Raw genomic sequence first — 22847 nt, forward strand, 5'->3', positions numbered from 1 at the left:
AAAATAAAACATCATAATGCCTATGCAACTCAAATAATACTTTTTAACATCTAAAGATGCATTAGTATAAGTTCCATCAAAATCATAAAAATAATCGAGAGAGAGAGAGAGAGAGAGAGAGAGAGAGAGAATAGATAATGAATAAAATGACTCCACTAATTTAGATAATGGATAATCATCTCCTCTAGACTCCACTGAGGGTTCATTCTCGATTAAGTTTTTTTTTCAGTTGGCATTTTGGGCCATCATGGTGCATTTGTATGTTTGTTATAGAGAGATGGATGATTACAATACCTATGATATTTGTACTATGGGACCCATAATAGTTGACCATCTTGTCATGAGAGGCTTCTAATCATAGTTTAATGGTAGCGTTGTGTAGTTCATCTTTTCAAAGAAGGTAACTTCCATGGAATTACAATTTAGTACCCTTGCAATATTTAACCATTATCATCAATTAGGCTACCACTTTATATTTTCAAATTGATAGGAATCGATTCAACTACTCTCTTTTGGTTTTAACTAAATTCATTAAAGTCATAAGTTATATCTATGAACTTGTCAATACATGTACAGCTTTGTTGTGTTCTTTGCTAGAATCATGGGATGATTTAGTGATTGCAACTAGTAGTACTACGCTAAGTTGAAGCTTGAATAGATAGTAGGTTCTCTACTCTTGGAGGAGTTAAAACAAAAAAAAAAAACTCTTTTTTTTTTATATTCAATTTTATATTGGTATTTTCTTGTTCAAAGTCGCAACCCACAAAATGTGATTCCAATATTGATCTATATTTGATTCTTATTTTTTTTAAATCTGCCAGTAGTGTGATTTATTGTCCTCTTAACTTAAATCAAGCTATGTAAATTTAAAGCCTCGTAACTTTTGATAGAGAGCATATTTTTTCATGCTTCATGTGGCATTGAAAAGGTGGTTCATAAATCTTCATAGATCACACAATTATTTTCTAGAATATTCCCTCGCATTTTATATTTTATTTTTTGTGATTTCACATTCTAGTCATTTACTTGGACATCTTGGCACTTGAAAATGACCATCTTACATTAAATTTGTTTGATATGTTTTATATGTATTGATTTTATTGATCTTTTAATTTTTTATTTGAGGAGGTATCATAGGTTTCTCTATTCATCCTTTTGTGGTAAAATTAGAAAGGGATAACTATGATTCTTTTGTAAAATGATATCTTGATAAGTTTTAGGTGGTGTAATCATTTTCCTTTTATGTATGGACTCATACCTAAATTAGAAACACTAGAAATTATATAATCTTGGTGTAATAGCATTGACCATGTAGGAGTGATTTGATCTAGTATCAAGATCATAATTCTATGTGTATTGCATTGGATATTGATTTCCCCCACACAATTTGGGATAGACTTAGGAGATCCATGGAGATCCTCATATCTCTCCATTCCTAGAGGATCCCATTGTAGATTGTTTCATTCCCTTTGTAGATGAAGATCACATACCCTTCGATGGTGATACTTAAGAGGAAATTTATTATATCATAGGTCTTGCATGTTTTGACAATTTAGAGGCTTGTCTCATTCTTCAAGTACTCATCCTATCAAGACCTAATATCCATCTTATGTTTTTTATTATTTTAGATTATTATCACCAATTCCATAAACCCAATTGATTTAGTCTAGCATGGCATTAATCACCTTCTAAACATGACCACTTGGGATTCATATCTTTTGAATATATTATCCTTGTTTGAGGAGTTTAGAATTACATATGTTAAATATTATTTTGAGGATATTGATATCCTCTTTCATGATAGCTATGCCATCATTGGCAACCCATCATATTATCTTTGGCACTCATTCTACTTCGATCCTCACAAGATTCTTTATCATCATTTTGTTCCAACATGTAAATATTTGCAAAGTTTTTAGAGACACAAGTCTATTTAGATTTGAATTTTGTATTTACCCAACTTATTATAATGACATTTCGAGTCACCAATGTATTTATTTCTTCCTAAAGGAAAACAAATGTTGTTTGCAAGTAATGCATCATGTTTTTTCTTCAATCTTTCATCATTAGCATGTGACCTACCTTTATGGGGAGTTTTGTATTCTCGTTTTATCTCGCTTATTAGGGGGATATTTACTATAAAAAGGAGGCATTGGTTATTAGAGGAAGATAAAAGGATAAACAAAAGAGAAAAAATAAGAAAAAGGACAAAGCTCCAAATCTAAGTGAGATCTAAGTCTCTCAATAAATCCTATGTTAAGCTTTATAATTATGTCAAGAAAATCCACATAAAAATGAATGCAAGAAAAATATTACAAGAATGAATTAAATGATGATTTAGATTCAATAAATTATTAGGATGACAATAGTGATATAATTGTTATATATTTGGAATGGATATATGTGAGGATACATGGATGATTAAATATAGAGATTCTTTCCACATGACATTCTATTTCTCATTGAGGCATAATTTTACATTTACTGTAATATTTTTTAAATTCAAAAATATCTTTAGATGCACATTGCGACATTGGTAGAAGGTGAACTTTAGGAGTACTTGAAATTTAGTATAATAATGTCATTTTAGAAACAATCGGGATACTTCACCTTGATAATGTCACTTTGATGACAAGTTGAATCTTTGACAACTTTTTATGATAGTTTAACAACACTTAATGTTACTTCAATAAGAGCTAACATTCAGTGGAAATCTATCACTTCGGTAGCCATTGGACTTTATAGACATACTACCTCTAGGCTGGAATTTAATATCTAGCATCTCAATGACTCATATTTAGAAAAAATGCTTTCAACAACCATGTTTTCAAAGAAAAATAGGAATGGCTACAATCTTTTCTTTGTTGAGCAGTATAAACAATTGAAAGCATTGCGTCTTGGCAAGGATAGGGAGATCATTAAAATGATTGGTGATTCGTGGAATAATCTAAAAGAAGAAGAAAAATCCATGTTTTCAAAGAGCAAAGTTTGGAAAGAAGAAAGTTTAGTAGTAGGATTGTTCCACATGTTATTAAAAATATAGGGACTTGCAAACTCAAATTGGATATGGGATGTTGACATTAGGAAGTCTAACATTGACTATATATTTAGTCTGTGTGGTGGTGCAATTAGTTGGATGAGTAGGTGATAGGTTGTGGTTTCTCTTTCCACTATTAAGTCAAAGTATATGACATGTTATCATGTTTGTAAATATATAGTATATCTTTAGAGATTGGGCTAAGTTAGGAAGTAGTGAGGATTAATAGTGATAGTTAGAGTATTATCAAATTTAAGAACCCTATTTTTCACACACACAAAAAAACACATTCATATTCATTATCATTTTAAAGTTCAATTTAAACATAAATTAAACATCAAACTTTTACAAAAAAATCCTATAATTAAATACAACATTTAGAAATATAAATTTAAACATTCAAACTTTTACGCATGATTAAAATAGAGAGAGAGAGAGAGACTAGGTAATTTGAGATTCAACGAGTTAGAGAGAGAATATATAATTTGAGAGATAGAGAGTAGGTAATGATAGAGAGAGGGTAACGTGTGAAAGAGAGAGAGGGGGGTAATGTGTGTGTGTGTGTGAGAGAGGGAGAGAGGGGGTAATGTGTGTGTGTGTGTGAGAGAGAGAGAGAGAGGATAATGTGAGAGAGAGAGAGAGAGAGAGCGCAATGATAGAGATGGTAACGTGTACATGTGTGTGTGAGAGAGAAGGGGGGTTTATTGTTTGTTAATTTTTTAGGGTTTGTTGTTCGCTTATTTTCTAGGGTTTATTGTTCATTTTTTTTCTATCTAGGGTTTAGTGTTCATTTTTTAGTTCAGGGTTTATTGTCTATTTTTTGTGTCTAATGTTTATTGTTCGTTTACGTTTTTGTTTTTTGTTTTTTCCTACGGTTTTTACTATTCATGTTTTTTGCAATATTTAAAAACTAAAAACTATTTTAAACATGAAATAAAATAAAATAAAAAATGTTTTTCAAACTTTAAACATTAAAAAATAACAATAAATTAACATTTTTTTATGAAAAATAATAACAATAAATTCACATTTTTTTTATGAAAAATAATATAAATAAATAAAACATAATATAAAAAATAAAACTACGTACCTGGAAGGAGGTAAAAAATGGTTTGGGGGGTTAGCTGGGATGAAAAAAATGGGTACCCGTGCTCCTCTAAAACGTTTACCCGTTTTTGAAATAGTGAAAACGATGAAAAATGGTTTAAAAAAAAATACATTCAAGAAATGGGCGCCCATTTTTTTCAAATCGGCGCCCAATTTGAAAAAAACAAGTTCTCGTTTAGCTTTGGGCGCCCATTTTTCATGGCTTGGGCACCCGAAGTGAAATGGGTGCCCGATTTGCACAAATTGAGCACCCGTTTCTAGCAGGCTCTTTTCCCAACTCGTGGACTTCCGTGGGATTGGGACCCAACTTTGTGCATTTACCCATATATATATATATATATATATATATATATATATATATATATATATATATATATATATATATATATATATATATATATATATATATATATGATTTTGTATTTGTATTAAATTAATATATTCAAATCACATTAATTAAAACACTTAAAATTTAAAAAACAAGTGGGCCAACAACTCATATTAATTAATTGTTATACAATCTTTATTGTACATCTACAAAATCTATTGCGATAAATAAAGCTATTATTTTAGAGACATATAAAGTTCATATCAAACTTAGGATATTATACATCATGACAATTTGGACTAGCATTGTCGACATTTCATTCCTTGATAATTAAAAATATATTTTTATAATATTCAAATAAGATACACACATGCACAAATATTTGATTTAGGGTTCAAGTACGGATATAAGAGAAATATTTGATTTAGATTTAGTGTTACAATTCAATTAGGGTTGGTGTTAGGCTTAGGGTTCAACTAGGGGGTAATCTTGGAGTTAGGGTTACGATTAGGATTTGATTAGGGTTACCCTTCTAATATAAAGTTTGGGAACTAGGGTTAGGTTTAGTATTAGGTTTTAATCAAGATTGGAGTTAGTAGACACAGTCATACCAAATAACAAATTTGACATCACAAAGAACATAATGAAAATAGCACAACATACACAACAAACATAAAAACATTTTGTATTACAAAAATATTTTGCATAACTTGTCAGTTTAAATTATAAGTTGCATCTGTTTATATTCAGTTTTTCCTACATTTAAAGATCCACTTAGTTGTACTCTAATTACTCCTAACAAATGCAATGTTCATTTCTTACCCTCCAACATATTACCCAAAGCATATCTTGCTATCAGTGTAACCATTACACCTCATTGAAATGCAAGTCATAATTAAATACAACATTTTCAACTAAAAAAATCTCTCTTTGTCATACCTCTTTAAAGTAGAAGTATCAAATTGACCAAGACATTAATATACCGAATGCACCAAGAAAAATGAACATCCTTTGATAGTCTAATTTCTCCCTAAAAATGGGCATCATGTGATTCAATCTCGAGACCAAAATTATAGAACAAAAAGGTAAATGGTGTAAACATCATTTCTGATTGTTTTCCTCCCAAGCCCACCTCGTTTTCTTCGCTTTTAATATGCAAAGAAATTTTGTCTAATTTTTCTATACTTTAATATAGCGTTATTAATTCAGATGAACTCATTAAATATGAGCACCAATAATCTAGAAATGGAAGTAATGGTTCATTAGCGTATATGTTGGTATATTAGCGTATATGTATTTAATAGTTTTTTTTATATTATGTAATATATAGTAATATAATATTATTTTAATAAAAATAAATTTAAATTATATATAATATGGCATAATAATAATAATAATTTAATATTATGATTTTGTTTTTTCTTAACAGTTTTATAATGATTATTAAATAAAGAAAAGTTTTTTAACCTATTTTAGCATTTTAATTATAGATTTGTATTAGAACAATGTGCATGAAAGAGGATGATGCGTAGAATAAATGAATTAGCAACATATAATTTTAATCGACCATTTGATTGTGTGTCTCCCAAGGTACTGAATGCTCAAATGATATTGACAAAAATGGACAAAGTTTGCAAGAAAAAATTTGGCGGAATAAATGGATAATCTATAGCAATGGAAAAACTGGCTAGGACAAAAAAGGTAAGAAAATAAAATAGAAATAATTTGATGGTTGAGATCATTTCAATTATCTTGTACTATACTTTAATGATATGAGCCATTAATCATCCAACTTAACTCAATTGGATTCAAATAGGAAATGTCTTTTGCATAATTATAATGTAATCTAAATATTTTAACTCTTCCAATAAAATATGTGTACCCTACACACAATAAATATAAGAATTTAAATTATCACAACAATATATAATAAAATTCTAAATAATAATCATTTTTAGTTATAGCAATTATTAAAAAAAAAACTTATAGATTGCTTGAAATAAAATTAAAAGCTTTTTAGGTTTTATTTTTTGTTTATTTTCATCTCTATTTATAACTCAATCTTATTAGACTTTGTGGGTGTGTTTTTCTACCATCCTAACTTTTTTTTTAATATTATACTATTTTAATGTTATTAATATAATATTTAATAAAATATTTAAAAATAATATTATAGGGGAAGCTAACCATTAGTCATTATAGTTAACTTTGCACACCCACAAATTCAAAATAATATATCTAATTTGTCTCCATATGCAATTGAACTCGTATAGCTATTGTTTTGGCTTCTTGGTAGTAACAACACAAGCTATGGTATCCATTATATGTGCAAGCGGAAAAATGCAATCATTTCAAAGTGTCACCTGATATCTACTTAAATATATCTCAATAACCATGCGCTACAATCACCTCAAAAATGGGCAATACTTATGCATAAATGTCACAGTAGTCATGCGCAATGGGTACCAATAAAGTTGTACAACTCATCCAATTAAAGTCCAAAAATTCTAATAAGGGAGGGTAAAGTGGACAATTGTTAGTACATGTAAAATTTATTAATGAACTTTTACTCATATTTTTATGATATCTTTAAACTTAATAATTAGAAAGTTAAGTAAACAAGAACTGAATAGTAATTAGAACATGGGGTAACTAGTGTTCTTCCCCTATCCATTAAAAAAAACTGACTTTTACTTGAGATGTATACATCTTACCAATGTGCCATGTTTGGGAAAGGTTATGAAATGATAAGCGGAATGAGGAATAGGGAAAGCCCCCAACTTTCTAAAGCATCAAAAAGTAGCTAGGTGGTTAAATATCAAGGGTGACAAGAAATTAATAAACAATAATTTGTTTATTAACAAATAATTTGTTTCATTTTCTGTATGTAAACCAAGCTTGGAATTTGACAGTCACCCCTACCTTTCATATAAAAGTTTGATGATAGTTTGGTCATCTCAATGCCTTTCATTTGACATTTTTAATGAAAATATTAATTGTCAATATATATATATAAATGTGTAATTAGAAAACAACGATAAATCAATGATATATTTTAAATCTTAAATTTACTAAGTTTCTAAATTAATAACAAAAATATTCAAAATAATATTGTTTACAATTATATTCTATTTTGAAAAGATTCTAAATTAAATTAATTTAGATAATAAACATTATAGAATCATATATTATATATTGAAATTAAGTGATAATCAATTAATAATTATTAATAATAAATGTCAAAATTATAATTTTTTCTATTTTATCAAGTTTCTAAATTCATATAAAAAATTAAAATTATTGTAAAAATTTATATTTAAATATCTAAAAATAAAAAACAGTATCCCATATTTTTAAAACATTCTAAATTAATTTATATTATTATAATAGATATTATAAAATAATATATATTAATATTATAAATTAAAATGTTATATTGTATTTATTTATTAACCGATAGGCTATATAGCATGAATTTTTCCTTCATAACCAAATCAATGCTAAAATAGAAGTTGGAACACATTGGCACTTTCACTTCCACTGCCCTGAATTTCATTAAATATAGGTTGAAGCGAAGAGGAGTTGAACAAATTTTAATGGATCTGATGTATAAATGTTGGAGTCATCAAGGTGCTATTGATGTACCCACCATTGCAGTCTTTCGCTCTTGCTACAAATCTTGGAATTAAATGACTCCATATCTTTAGTATTGTCATCGCTGCAGGAATTTTCCAAGCTGTTGTTTGTTGTGAAATTAGGTTTCTTCGACAAAGAATCTAACATGCTTATAAAATTAAAAGTCACATATTTAAAGATTATATATCAAATTCTCTTCTTCACCATTGGAGAATTTTTCTGCGTTTCAGTTGTAGTTCGTTGTAGTTCTTACAGCCTTACAATGACATCCCACAATGCACATTTAAAGGACAATGTACGTAGTTCACACCATCACAGTAAAGGGTTAATCACACAATAATGATATGGGCTTCTTGAAAGTGGAATGACTACTCCCCGCCCCCGTTAGTCAGTTCCTCATTTCTTTAACATGTGACATTCTAAAAATTGGAAACTCATCATCTCTCATTGCCATTGTTGATAGTACTACACAATTTGTGCAAAATCTTAAGGTAAATCATTTGATTTCAGTCCTCATCATTTTTTTTGTTTTGTTATATTTCATTCCAAGACAATTCTATTGTTATCTATTAAATGAAGGCATGGTTCTTCACGCAGTTGAAATTTTCCTCGACATACACTTGAAAACAAATATTGACTCGCAACCAATATTTTTATATAGAAGACTGCTAGCTCAAGAGACTACTAGCTCTAGAACCTAATAATTTTTTATCTACTTTTCAATTATTGCCAATAGATTGAAGCAAGGAAGATTGTTTTTTTTAATAAATTATAAATCTAATATCAAATTTATTACCCATAAACTCTTTGCTTGAATATATGGTTTTTATTAGAAGTGGGAAAAGACCTCCAAACAAGCTTTAGGCCATGAGTTGTAGCATAAAAAGAAATTATAAATCTAATATCAAATTTATTACCCATAAACTCTTTACTAAAATATATGTTTTTTAATTAGCAATGGGAAAAGACCTCCAAACAAGCTTTAGGCCATGACTTGTAGCATAAAAAGATAAGATATTCATAATATATCTCAAGCTGTTAAACCACAAGGAAGAATAAATTCTAATTGATTGTTATATTTTTATGTCCAAGATGAACTTTTAACGCATTTAGACATAAATACACAATAACGAGCTTTTAGTTATATCTAATGTGCTAATGAATTCAACTACTGAATTAGCTAACTACATTAAAATATTTATATCCTTAAATTCAATGGGGAGTAGAGAGCCTACAAGAGAATTTCAGTTCATCATTCTTCCACCAAGTTGAATAGGAATTTACTTAAGAGCTCTTCTTTCAATTTAATGTTTTTCTCTATTTCATTTATGTCTATGATAAAATTTCTACTACCCATGGTCATATGAGGATTGTATGGAACCCAAAACAAAAGAATGTGATGGAAAGATAAAAGATATTGAAATGCTTGAAAATTTGTTAATAAATATTCATAAAAAAATTTCATGTAGCTTTCAAAATAGAAAAAATTACCATAAAAGTTACCAACATTTCAAATTTATGTTGTTCTTTGAATTTCCAATTCAAAAAAGTTCCTACATTGAAAACAACCCCTCTCCTGGGAATTCGTACAACTTCGTATCAAAATGCTCATCACATGAAAACGAGACACCACCCCCACAATCTTACATCCATTTTTCTCTCAAATAATTTTGCTAGACATAGCTTCATGGTTTTGATCTATCTTTGAAAACAATAATTGTGACAATATTTTCAAACTTTTGTGACAATTATTAAATAGGGTAGTCGAGACACTTAAAATGTAACTTATGTTGGGGAAGAACTGTATGCATGTCAAAATATAATGTAGCGTCTCAAAAAAATTCTCTTTCTAGCAATTAAATCTATGAAGTTATATTGTAAATACTAATGGTATTGTCCCTCATGGCCATGGTTCTAAAAATTTTGGTTTATTTTCTTTAAAACTATTAGTTGTAGAAGAAATAGGCTCACTACTATAAAGAAGTTGGTTGGAGCCGGAATATGCCTGAAACCTAAAAAAAAATTAAATATTTAAATGTATATGTATTTATATTGAAATGAAGAAGTTACATCATTTACACTGGAAGGCATTTGTAAAGAAGAAATTCCATGGAAGTTGCTTCCATTCTAAAATTTATGGAGAGTTGGGTTCATGGTATCACAAAAGATTGGCTACAAAAAAACCAAAACTTTTCCTTGCAAAATTAGAGCCTTGGTTTTTGTATCTATTTGACTATATTTTCTTCACCACATCAATATACTATGTATTTAAAAATAGGTTAGCCATATTAGATGCATATAAAATTAGTATAATTTTAACTATTTAATATTAAAAATTATATTATATTATATTATATTATATATATAGTAAATTAAATATATTATTAAGATTTCAAGTAACAATTTATGGTCAACTGGAAAAGAAAACAATAGATATTTCTAAGGACAGGGACTTGATCCCTGAAGGTATGGCTGCTAGGCTTGGCAAAAGATCCTAGGCGAATACGATGAAGATGGCTCAGCAAGCTAAGGAACTGGATGATCTCAAGAGTGGTGCTGCCTCTATGGTTCAGCTGGAGAAAGAGGTGGTGGAGCTTCTTAAGAATTTCTCTTAGTTTTGTTGTCTTGTGCTCTTTGCTGTCCCTTTGGTGTCGTTGCGTTGTCCTTTTGTTACTTGTGGTTCTCTTGCTGACTTTTTGTTTCTGCCAACTGTTTCTGTTTGTTGTTATGTTCTTTCTTGCCAGGCCTTTCTTGTTTTATCTCTTTTCTAATTTGTTGTAAAGGGTTTCAGGGCCCCTTTAAAACTTGTTTTTCACATAATCAAAAACAATTTATGTTCATCAATAAAAAAGGTGCAAGTTTGATATTAGTACACTACTACATCAAACAATTTTTCCTATGTTTCATTTATTATATAATTTCACTAACAAATTATTTCAATGTAAAGGAACATTAAATGAGTAATCCAAAAACTCATTCATTTCATACAAGCAAAGGGAAAGAGAATCATCCACTACAAATTCTTCAAAATTGAAATTGCTCCAAATCTTTCTTTCAATCAATTATAAGCAAATCTGTAATAGAAATCTTTCTCAAATGTTGAGACAGTATTGTACGTATTTCAAAATTGTATTCAAAGATTATATTAACAATAAATAGCATACCTCCTTAATATGCTAAATTATATGTACTTTTCTATACAGTTTTATGAATGTTAATCCATACCATTGAAAAAAAGGCCATATAGACATCTAATTCCAGGCCTGACGTAAACAATTTATTGACCCAGTAAGAGCGGAATTAATAGACGTTAACGTGCATTGACATCTTTTATGAATGTTAATCCATACCGTTGAAAAAAAGGCCATATAGACATATAATTCCAGGCCTGACGTAAACAATTTATTGACCCAGTAAGAGTGGAATTAATAGAAGGTTAACGTGCATTGACATTAATAGATCGAATGCGTATGGTGAACCTAAACTTTCCTTCGAAGCTCCCGTCATTTCAGTCTCTGTTCATATTGAGAAAAAAACGTTTCTGATCTTTCTTTATGATTTAATGTAGCCCTAAGCTATTCCTATATAATCCGATCAACCAAAAAATATGAGCACTAGCAATATGGAACTGGGAAGTAATGGTCCATTTGTGTATATCCTCTTCGTTCTTACTCTGCTAATTATAATTTACAACTGTGACGAGTGCACTGCTGATGGGGGAGATACTCTTTCGTTGGGTGCCTCGCTAACAGGAAGTCAGACAATAATTTCAAAGAACGGAACGTTTGAATTGGGATTGTTTAGCCCAAATGGAACTAATAACTGGTATATTGGCATCTGATATGGCAAAGTGGCAGAAAAGACGGTTGTTTGGGTGGCTAACAGAGAGACTCCCGCAAAGAAGAGGCCCGGGGTTTTGAAGCTGTCCACACAAGGTAGTCTGGATCTGTTTGATGCAGAGGGTGCGTCTCTTTGGTCGGTCAACATATCGAACAAGGCTTCACGGGCTGTGATATTAGATTCTGGCAATTTTGTAGTGGTAAGCGATGCCAATAAATCTGAAATTGCTTGGCAGAGCTTCGATCATCCAGTCGATACCTGGTTGCCTGGGATGAAGTTGGGCGGAAAGAAAAAGCTAGTTTGTTGGAAGAATTCATTGGATCCAGCTCCGGGTCTTTTTTCTCATCAGATGGACCCGTCAGGGATCAGACAATTTGTGCTGAGATGGAACAATTCTGTACAGTACTGGGATAGCGGAGCTTGGGAAGGCAACCATTTCAGTCGAATTCCAGAAATGGGGTTGAAAGGCTTCTACAATTACAACTATGAAAATACTGACTCTGGTTTTTATGTCAGTTATACATTGACGCCTGCTCTTAATGTGCCCGCACGTTTCGTCCTAGACAAAACAGGATTATTTCAATTAGATGCTTTGTTTGATAAAAGTAAATGGAGTGTGACCTGGTCTCAACCCGGAGATCAATGCAACGTATATAATGTCTGTGGCTCTTACGGAAGCTGCAACTCCCAAAATGTTCAGTTTTGTAGCTGCGTAGAAGGCTTCACCCACAGAGGCAATTTGCAGGATTGGTCCTCTAGTGGCTGTGTTCGACAGAGCCCCTTAAATTGCGATGCCAAAAATGGCAGCACCGATGGATTTGTCGTCTCCAGAGCAAGGTTCCCTGATCAGGCCGATTTCTCTGAATACCCTGCAACGACAAAGAATGATTGCGAGAAAGCGTGCCTCCACAACTGCTCCTGCACTGCGTTCACTTTCAATACTCTTTCAGGGCCATGCCAAATCAGGTCTGGGGATTTGCCAACCATGCACAATTCTCCATCACAAAGCAATTCAAATGTCTTTATTCGAGTAGCCGCCTCTGCACTTCCACCATCCTCCTCTAAACGCAAAACAACAGTAAGTATTGTGGGTGTAGTGCTTGGTGCTCTCGCAATTGCTTTGTGTATCTTTTCAGTTTTAATGTGGCGGAGGCATCGGCTACGATCCATGCAAATGATTGCACATTCCTCCAACTCCTTTCTTAGGATGTTTAGTTATAGGGAGTTGAAGATCGCAACGAGCAATTTCAGGTCTAAGCTAGGGAGCGGAGGATTCGGTTCAGTGTTCAAAGGAACTCTAACAGACGGCACCCTCGTAGCTGCAAAGAAATTGGAGGGTTCAGGGCAAGAAGAGAAGCAATTCCGAGCGGAAATAAATTCTCTTGGAAGCATACAACATGTGAATCTGGTCAAGCTTCGAGGATTTTGTGCACAAAGATCAGAGAGGCTACTGGTTTATGAGTACATGCCCAACGGCTCTCTGAATTCCTTACTCTTCAGTGGCAACTCCGAAAGTAAACGAAAGGTACTCGACTGGAAGACCCGATTTGAGATCGCACTAGGCACTGCAAGGGGGTTACTTTATCTCCACGAAGAATGCAGAGAGTGCATAATTCACAACGATGTTAAGCCTGAAAACATTCTCCTGGACAGCGAATTTTCCCCAAAGCTGGCCGATTTTGGTATGGCGAAGTTTGTGGGCAGAGATTTCAGCCGCGTGCTGACGACAATCAGAGGAACGAGAGGTTACTTGGCCCCGGAATGGTTCTCCGGTCTTCCCATCACTTGCAAGGTTGACGTATACAGTTTTGGTATGACGCTGCTAGAAATAATTTCGGGGCGAAGAAATCTGGACATGAGCCTGCCGGATTCAAACAAGCATTTCTTCCCCTCGTGGGCGGCAGCTCAAATTTACGAGGGGAACATAGTTAATATTGTGGAAGAGGGTATTGCAGTTGGAGAGGAGGTAGATATAGAAGAGGTGAGAAGAGTTATTGATGTAGGGTTGGTATGCATTGAAGAGGATGAGAATGTGAGGCCAAGCATGCGACAAGTGGTTCGAATGCTGGAAGGGAAGATGGAGCCTCCAACTCCGCAGATTCCGAGCGATAGCGGTAGCAACGGCGATATTATTACTTGCAGTAATCTCAGTGGGGATGCTACAAGTTCATCTGTCAAACCATTTTCAGTTTCGACACGGGGAGAATCTTTTCAGTCTTTGTAATGCTTAAAAAGTAAATATTGTGCTGGTGAAATTTACACGTCATGGTTTGTTTCCGTCCCAGCAAGACATCTTTTATGTATTTGTTTCCCGCCATTCTTGTCCATTGTATATAAGGAAATTGGGTTTTCCCAGCATGTAAGGAAATTGGGATTTCTGGGAAGTTTTCTTATGTATGATGGTATCGAAGAAAATTGGGATTTTTTAAAAGTTTTCAGAATTTGTTATCTTATCAAAAATCTATAAAGTTGGTGTTTTAAATTCTTTTGGAATATTTTTCTTGTTTAACTCAATAAATTTGTTTTTATATATTTTATTTAGAAATTTATAGATTATTATAGAATTTAAAAAAAAAAATTCAATTATATTTTTAAAAATTATTATTTAAATATATATTTTGAAAGATCATTATTGCTCATTCTTATTGGAGCATTTTTCAATAATTTAAGATTCGTCTTTCAATGATTAATGTGTTGTGGTTGTGTTATGTTTTATTTTATCTATCTTTACTTTGTTCTTTTTATTTATAGTTGATGCACATTTGATTGTGTAGACACTTAAAAATGGTCAACGCTTGCAGAGTCATACTTTAACATTGGTGCATTGCCTTATTTTAGGTTTTTGCATCGCATTAACATTTCTTCTATGTTGCGTACTTGGTCTTTATCATTTGCGAGCATCGAGTCCTCCTTCTGCATTCCTCATTTTTATCACTTTTGAATTAGGGTTTTGTCCTCTTATCAATCTTGTCGTTTTGTGATCGATTTGTCATCGATCCTCGTCCTTGTCAATCTCGTCAATTTTGCAATCGATTTGTCATCGATCCTTGTCCTCTTCAATCATGTCAATTGGCGCACATCAATTTGGTCTCTTTATCAATATTGGTCAATTTCTCAACCAATTTCAATTGTTTATCAATCAAATCATTTATCAAGTCAGAAATCATGATCAAATCGAATCGACATTAATTATCTTTTGTCAAGACCTAATTGTCGTCCTTGCATTTCTAATTCATCTCCTAAGGTTTTATGATTTATTCATTTAATGTTGTTTGGCATTTTCCCTCTAGTTTAAATAATTTATTTATTTATCCTAAGTCTTCTTGTCACAATTAAATATTTATTTAATTGGCTAATTAATCCCCTCTCTTTGTGTGAATTAATTGATAAATGAAAAATTGTTAATTAATTCACTTAATTCCTAATTTCCTCATTTTCTAATTCACTTAATTCCTAATTTCCTCATTTTCTAATTTTCCTAATTCCTAATTTCCACATCATTTCTAATTTTCTAATTTCCTAATTTCAATTTCCACCTAATTAATTTCTCTCTGTTAAATTCTGTGAGAAGCAAGAATCGAGCCAGGATCTAATGTCGGTCATAGATCACATGCAACTCCAAGCAACGGATGATTGAAGATCAAAATAGCTGAATGAAGATAAATCTGATATGAGAGAAAAATAGAGATAAAGAAGAGAATTTTGAGAAGACTCTCACCGAGCTATCACTTAACTAGTGAAGGTGAGAGTATATTGCTTATTATATAGAAAAATAATAACATATACAACCAAGAGGTGCATTAACTCCCACCTCCATAAAAAGTGGGAGGTTTTACCTACTACCCCATAAAAGGTGGGAGGTTTTTACCTACTTTGTAAATATCAAAACATGTGGCATAACCTCCTTACATGAAAACAAAAAAGGAGTTATAAGAGGTGGCACATAAGGCCAAAAGAGGGTGAGAAACCCAACTACCCCATAACCCACTTAGGAAATGACAAAATAGTGGTTATGAGAGGTGGCACAACAAGCCAAAAGAGGGTGTGTAACTCAACTACCCATGTGAGGTGGAGAGTTACACATGTAGCTAATGTATTCCGCCACGTGTGCTCATATTAACCACACCTAATAACCTAAGCAAGCTTAATAATATATGTGTAGGAAAAATAAATACCCCCTAACATAAGAAAAATAAAAAAACCTACACTAACACCCCCCCTTAAGCATAGCTTAGGTGGGTGAAAAGATGGGTCCCGGCAAATGAGGCCATGTTAGGTACCCATGTACATAAATATCCCCCCCAAAAGAAGAAGCCCCCCCATAAGAGGAATAGACCCCCCTAAATAGAGAGAGAAAGAATGAAGGACTAAGAAGCCCTTCCTGATGTAGACACCTTTTGCATCCCAAGCAAAGATAGCAAATGAAGGAACTTGCTTTCGGTGAAAGGTTTGGTGAAGATGTCCGCAGTTTGCTCCAATGTAGAACAATACTTAAGATCAATGATGCCTTCTTGAATCAGCTCTCGAATGTAGTGCATATGTATCTCAATGTGTTTCATCCTCTGATGATGAACTGGATTTCTTGAGATCTGTATAGCACTCTGATTATCACAAAAGATGATGGTAGGCTTTCTAATTGAAATACCAAACTCAGTAAGAATATTTTGAAGCCAAATAGCCTCAGTGGTGGCATTGACTGCCCCTCGATACTCGGCCTCTGTCGATGAAAGAGCAATTTCAGACTGCTTCTTGCTCGACCGACAAACTGGACCAGAACCAAGTGAGAAGCAATACCCAGAAGTAGACTTGCGATCCTGAGAATCACCTGCCCAATCTGAATCCGTATATCCTACCAAGTCAATATCCACACCTGCTACATACTGAATTCCATAATTGTGAGTACCCTGAATGTAGTGGAGGATCTGCTTAGCTGCTTTCCAATGCAACTCATGTGGCTCCTGCATGAATCTAGAGACCATGCCCACAGCATAAGAAATGTCGGGTCTCGTATGAGTCAAATAAATGAGGCTTCCAACAAGTTGTCAATATAAAGTGCCATCAACCAAGGGTGAAGAGCACTTAGCCTCAAGTTTGAACCCTGACAAAAATGGAGTAGGTGCAGGCTTACAATCAGCCATGTGAAATCTGGAGAGCATATCAAGTGCATACTTGGGTTGTCCAAGGAAGATTCCTGAAGATGATTGAGTGATCTCAATTCCCAAGAAGTACTGCAGAAGACCCAAGTCTGACATCAAAAATCTATCATGTAGAGCAATTTTCACTACTTTGATGGTGGATGAGTGACTCCCTGTGAGTAACAAGTCATCAACATAGAGAACCAGAAATGTGAGAGTTTCATCCTGTTGCAGAATGTATACGTTCAGATCAAAATGGCACCAAGTGAAACCAACTGTCAGAAGGAATGAGTCCATCTTGGCATACCAAGCTCGAGGAGCCTGTTTGAGGCCATAGAGAGACTTTCGAAGTCGACACACAAGTGAAGGATCCTGAACAAACCCCTGTGGTTGCTCCATGTAGATTTCCTCCTGAAGGTCACCATGAAGAAATGCACTCTTCACATCCATCTGATGAACTTCCCAATGATGGGCTACAGCTATAGCAAGAAAAAGTCGGATGGAATTCATCTTAGCAACTGGAGCAAAAGTCTCAGAGTAATCAACCCCTGGAACTTGGGAAAAACCTTTTGCTACCAAGCGAGCCTTATACTTATCAACCGACCCATCCGCTACAAATTTTGTTCGATAGATCCACTTGCATCGAACAAGTTTCCTTCCCTTAGGAAGAGGAACTAAATCCCATGTGTGATTCCTTTCCAAGGAATTAAACTCTTCTTGCATTGCAACATCCCACTCAGGAACACCTGAAGCTTCTCGAAAGGACTGTGGATCAGAAGCTAAAGCAATGAAGAGATGTGGAGCTCGTTGAAATTGTGACCTTGTTCTTCTAGTATCTAATGGATCACCAAGCCAATCTCCTGCTGACTCAAACGTTTGTCAAGCCCAAAGAGGCACTGAGGCTGGAGAGTCTGGGGGAGAATCATCAACCTCTGAATGATGACTATGAGAGGAATGTGAATCCTCATCATCACTGTCACCATCTGAAGTAGAGGAAGAAGACTCCTCATCAAGATTAGGAGGATTAAGATCCTCTGAAGAACTGTCATCATAATGCAATTTCTCCAATGTGATAGTGGATGGAGAAGTGGTATGAGAAGAACTAGAAGAACTCTCCTCAAAATGAACACTCCTCTCAATGAACAACTCATGAGTAGTGGGATGGAGAAGCCTATACCCTTTGACATCATCTGGATATCCAACAAATATGCAAGGCTTACTCTGCGGATCCATAGCCTTGTGTTTTTCAGCTGGAATGTGGGCCCATGCAAGAGAAACAAACACTCTAAAGTGTTTAACTGTGGGTTTTCAACCAGTCCAAGCTTGAAAGGGAGTTACCCCCTTCACAGCTTTATGAGGAACTCAGTTATGGATGTAACACGCACAGTTGATGGCCTCTGCCCAATACTGAGGTGCCAAAGACTTGGAGTGAATCATACAATTAACCATCTCCTTCAAGGACCTATTCTTTCGTTCTACTACACCATTTTGTTGAGGACTGTATGGAACTATGTGTTGCATGTTGATATCTTCTGAAGCACAAAACTGTTCAAACTGATTATTAACATATTCACCCCCATTATCTGTACGCAGAATCTTGATGAACTTCCCAAATTGTTTCTCTGCAAAAGCTTTGAAATCTAGAAAATTTTCAAAGACTTCAGACTTTTGTTTGAGAAAGTAAACCCATGTATATCTAGAAAAGTCGTCAATAAATGTCAAGACATATCTAGCCTTGCTGAAAGATGGTTGTGGAAATGGTCCTGCCAAGTCACTATGTACCAACTCCAATAGTTGTGTAGCTCTCCAAGCTTTACCTTTATCATACTTCTCCTCTGGATGCTTACCAAGAATGCACCCCTGGCAAACTCCATCAGAAAATCGAATAGAAGCAACCCTGAAACCATTTCTTGTTGACTGAGTTGTTGCAAGTAATGGTAGTTCAAGTGGCCAAACTGTTGATGCCACAAACAACTCACCTCATCTGCATGAATGAGTAAAACTGTCGAAGGAGAGTCAGGAACAAAGTGAGAAAACTAATATAATCTAGAATGATGATCTGCTTTTCCCACAGCAACAGTAGACCCATTATGCATTTCGCTGATTATCACTGCATCTGGTGTGAACTCAACTCGCTTGCTAGAACTAGTGTGAGTGATCTGATAAATAGATAGGAGATTAGTTGATAAAGATGGAACACAAAGGACATCTTGAAATGTTCCTTCACCCACATCAACAGACCCTCTCCCATGCACTTCAATAGGAGTGTCATCACCCATTAGGATGGAAGGCATAGAACATGGCTCTAAAGATGTGAAATCATCTTCTGAAGAAGCCATGTGGTGTGAAGCACCTGAGTTAATTATCCAAGAATTTGGTTGTGAAGCAATACCAACTAGGGCCTTACCCTTTCCTTTCCCCTTACTCTTATCTATGTCCTTAGAAGATCCTTCTGATGAACTCTGTTTGACTGAATCAGGAACCTTGATATTATTCTTTTCAAGAAGATTTGAAAGGTGATCAATTTGTTTCTTTAAACACTTATGTTCATCATGACCAGGCCTCTTACAATAAGAACACTTGACCTTCTCCTTCTTAGGTTGTTCACCTTTTGATGAAGAGGTCTCATTGTCTACTTTTGAAGTAGCAGATTTCTGATCTTTCTTCTTCTCTCCTTGGTTCTTTTGTTTCTTATCTTGCTTACTAGACCCTTTTTGTTCTTTTGTGCCTTGATTTACAACTAAGGCATGTGACTTAGAGGGCTTTATTTTACCCATTTGAACCAATTTGTCCTGCTCCCTAGTGAGTTCTGCAGCAAAATCATCTAAAGAAGGCATTTTGAATGTGGTACCTAGGGCACATTTTGTAGCATAGAATGTAGAAACAAATACTGAATAGTTAGGACCAAGCTTAGAAAGAATACTCAAGATCAGTTGCTTATCATCTTTTTTAGTTCCACACTGTTTCAACTGCAATCTTATAGACTTAAGTTTAGTGAAGAAGTCTTGTATAGTATCAAAATTGGTTGGATTCAACCCTATGAGTTCATTCTCTAATTGATGACCTCTTAGTTCATCCTGCTTACCAAAGAGGTTTCCCAAAGTAGTCCATACTGCATTTGGTGTAGTAGCGGATTCAATGTGAAAAAGAAGGTCAGGAGAGACTGACATGCACAATGTACCAAAAGCTTCATCACATTTATTAAACCATTTAATCTTTTCTGCAGCATCTTGAGGTTCAGTTTCAAGTCCCATAGTAACATGATGATATCCATGTCTTTTCAGATATATTATCATCTTAGATTTCCATTCAAAGTAATTATATGGTGTTAAAAGTGGAACTGCAGATGCATCCATGATAGCAGAAAAGAAGATTGCAAAGAGTCAAGAAGAGTACAAGAAAGAAGACACAAGAGACACCCCCCCTTTCCACTAGTCTTTGAAATCACCCCCCCCCAAATATTACAAGGTTGGCACTTTATAATTAGTGCATTTACAAGGCTTTTATTAGATTATAATGCTTTCTAAGGCTTTAATGGCCAAAATAGAAAGTTTAAATACATATAAATTTAACACAAAATCTGAAAAAATTAGCCTTATAGCTGTTCAATGTATCTTAATACATTTCCAACAACTATTCACTTTTGTAAAATAGAGTTGTGAGAAGAAAGATATGATCTATAGAAGGAAAAAAAAAACATGTAGCTGATTCAACCTGCAATATCTAACAAAGAAGTGTAGAATATTTCAATAAGACCTACAATTATGAAGAGTTCTCATTTCCAGCTTTTCATCAAGTACTCATTTGCAAAAAACTGACACCCGAGGCAAAAGTTATGCAACTTTTAAGAAAGGGTGCTGAATTTCTCTGATAGAAAAACGGCTTAAGCCTTGTTGAAACTTGATTTATGAAAAAATTATTAATTTTCTAGAAAAAAACTTCAAAACCCAGAAGTTTTTCGATGCTGGGAACAAAACCCAGAAATTTTTTTTTTCTGAAAATGAACGGAGGTTAGAACACTATGGCCAAAATGAAAATAGCTCTAGTAAAATATTTCACTTTGATTTTTTTACTATGTTCTCCAAACTCTGAATTTGGTGAAATAAAAGTCACTTATGATTTTCACAAGCCTTCTGGACACTCTGGAAGTGCTAAAGAAGCCTCCAATATTACCAAAAATGCTGCAATCACCCAGATCTCAAAGAACACATATATAAAACCAGGTTTAACTAGAAGCTTATTTTCCTTTAAACTGTTCTGATTCTCCAGGTCACATGAAAATGCAAGAGAAGACCATACTTGGTTTTTAAGAAAAATATTAGCTATCTAACAATCTCAAATCTCTCAAATAAATCAAAAAAGCAATGAGCTATACCAGACAACACGGCTCTGATACCATGTTAAATTCTGTGAGAAGCAAGAATCGAGCCAGGATTTGATGTCGGTCATAGATCACATGCAACTCCAAGCAACGGATGATTGAAGATCAAAATAGTTGAATGAAGATAAATCTGATATGAGAGAAAAATAGAGATAAAGAAAAGAATTTTGAGAAGACTCTCATCGAGCTATCACTTAACTAGTGAAGGTGAGAGTATATTGCTTATTATATAGAAAAATAATAGCATATACAACCAAGAGGTGCATTAACTCCCACCTCCATAAAAAGTGGGAGGTTTTACCTACTACCCCATAAAAGGTGGGAGGTTTTTACCTACTTGGTAAATGTCAAAACATGTGGCATAACCTCCTTACATGAAAACAAAAAAGGAGTTATAAGAGGTGGCACATAAGGCCAAAAGAGGGTGAGAAACCCAACTACTCCATAACACACTTAGGAAATGACAAAATAGTGGTTATGAGAGGTGGCACAACAAGCCAAAAGAGGGTGTGTAACTCAACTACCCATGTGAGGTGGAGAGTTACACATGTAGCTAATGTATTCCACCATGTGTCCACATATTAACCACACCTAATAACCTAAGCAAGCTTAATAATATATGTGTAGGAAAAATAAATACCCCCTAACATAAGGAAAATAAAAAAACCTACACTAACTCTAGTTTCTCCCTATTTTTGTGCTTTGGTGGAAGCATGAATTTTTCATGCGTCATACTTTTGGCATAGCAAGATGTCATAAGATTCTAGTTCTGTAACCTTTGCATTGGCAATATGTCATAATTCATGACATAGAAGGTGTCATAACCTTCTTCTTTCCACTCAATTGTGCCATTTTCGAAATCAATTGCCTCTAATATCAATGTCATGCTAATCTGGTCTTTTCTCCAATTTATCTATAAATTGGATGAATTTCTTCAATCAAAGTCCCTGGTCGAATCAATCATGCTTCTAGTATTCTTGCGCTACTTGTCAATATTGCTTTCACATTAGGTTTATGCACTTGAAGGTGAGATCCACAAACAAAGCTATTTGAAGGAGAAAGAAGGAAAATGGAGCCACATGAAGGAGACATCTGCATTTGGTTTGCTTAGATTTCCTTTTGAATGTCTTGTTTTCATGTTTTCATTGAGTGTAATTAGGATTTATCATTGCAATTTAGTTTTCGTGATTGAGCTAGGCTAATGTTTATATTGCTTTGATGATTTCCAGATTCCTAGCTACATTAAATGGTGAACCCGAAGTGAACTAACCCCCTAACCATGCTTTTGAGTGCTTTTGAGTTGATTTGCAAATGAAAAACCCAAGAAACAGGGTAATTCAGGGCTTTTTGGGCACTTTTGCACCTGTGTAGGAGAGTTTTGCG

General features: G+C 33.8%; 1 protein-coding gene across 1 annotated transcript; it reads left to right on the plus strand.

Moving 5' to 3' along the window:
• Positions 1 to 11730: 11730 nt before the first annotated feature.
• LOC131068719 (G-type lectin S-receptor-like serine/threonine-protein kinase At2g19130) lies at positions 11731 to 14205 on the plus strand. Its single transcript, XM_059222229.1, has 2 exons — positions 11731 to 11863; positions 11960 to 14205. Exons 1-2 carry the CDS (start codon positions 11731 to 11733, stop codon positions 14170 to 14172), a joined length of 2346 nt encoding a protein of 781 aa, XP_059078212.1. The 3' UTR covers positions 14173 to 14205.
• Positions 14206 to 22847: the final 8642 nt, after the last annotated feature.

Source organism: Cryptomeria japonica, chromosome 6 (assembly GCF_030272615.1).
Source record: "Cryptomeria japonica chromosome 6, Sugi_1.0, whole genome shotgun sequence".
Classification (NCBI taxonomy): domain Eukaryota; kingdom Viridiplantae; phylum Streptophyta; class Pinopsida; order Cupressales; family Cupressaceae; genus Cryptomeria; species Cryptomeria japonica.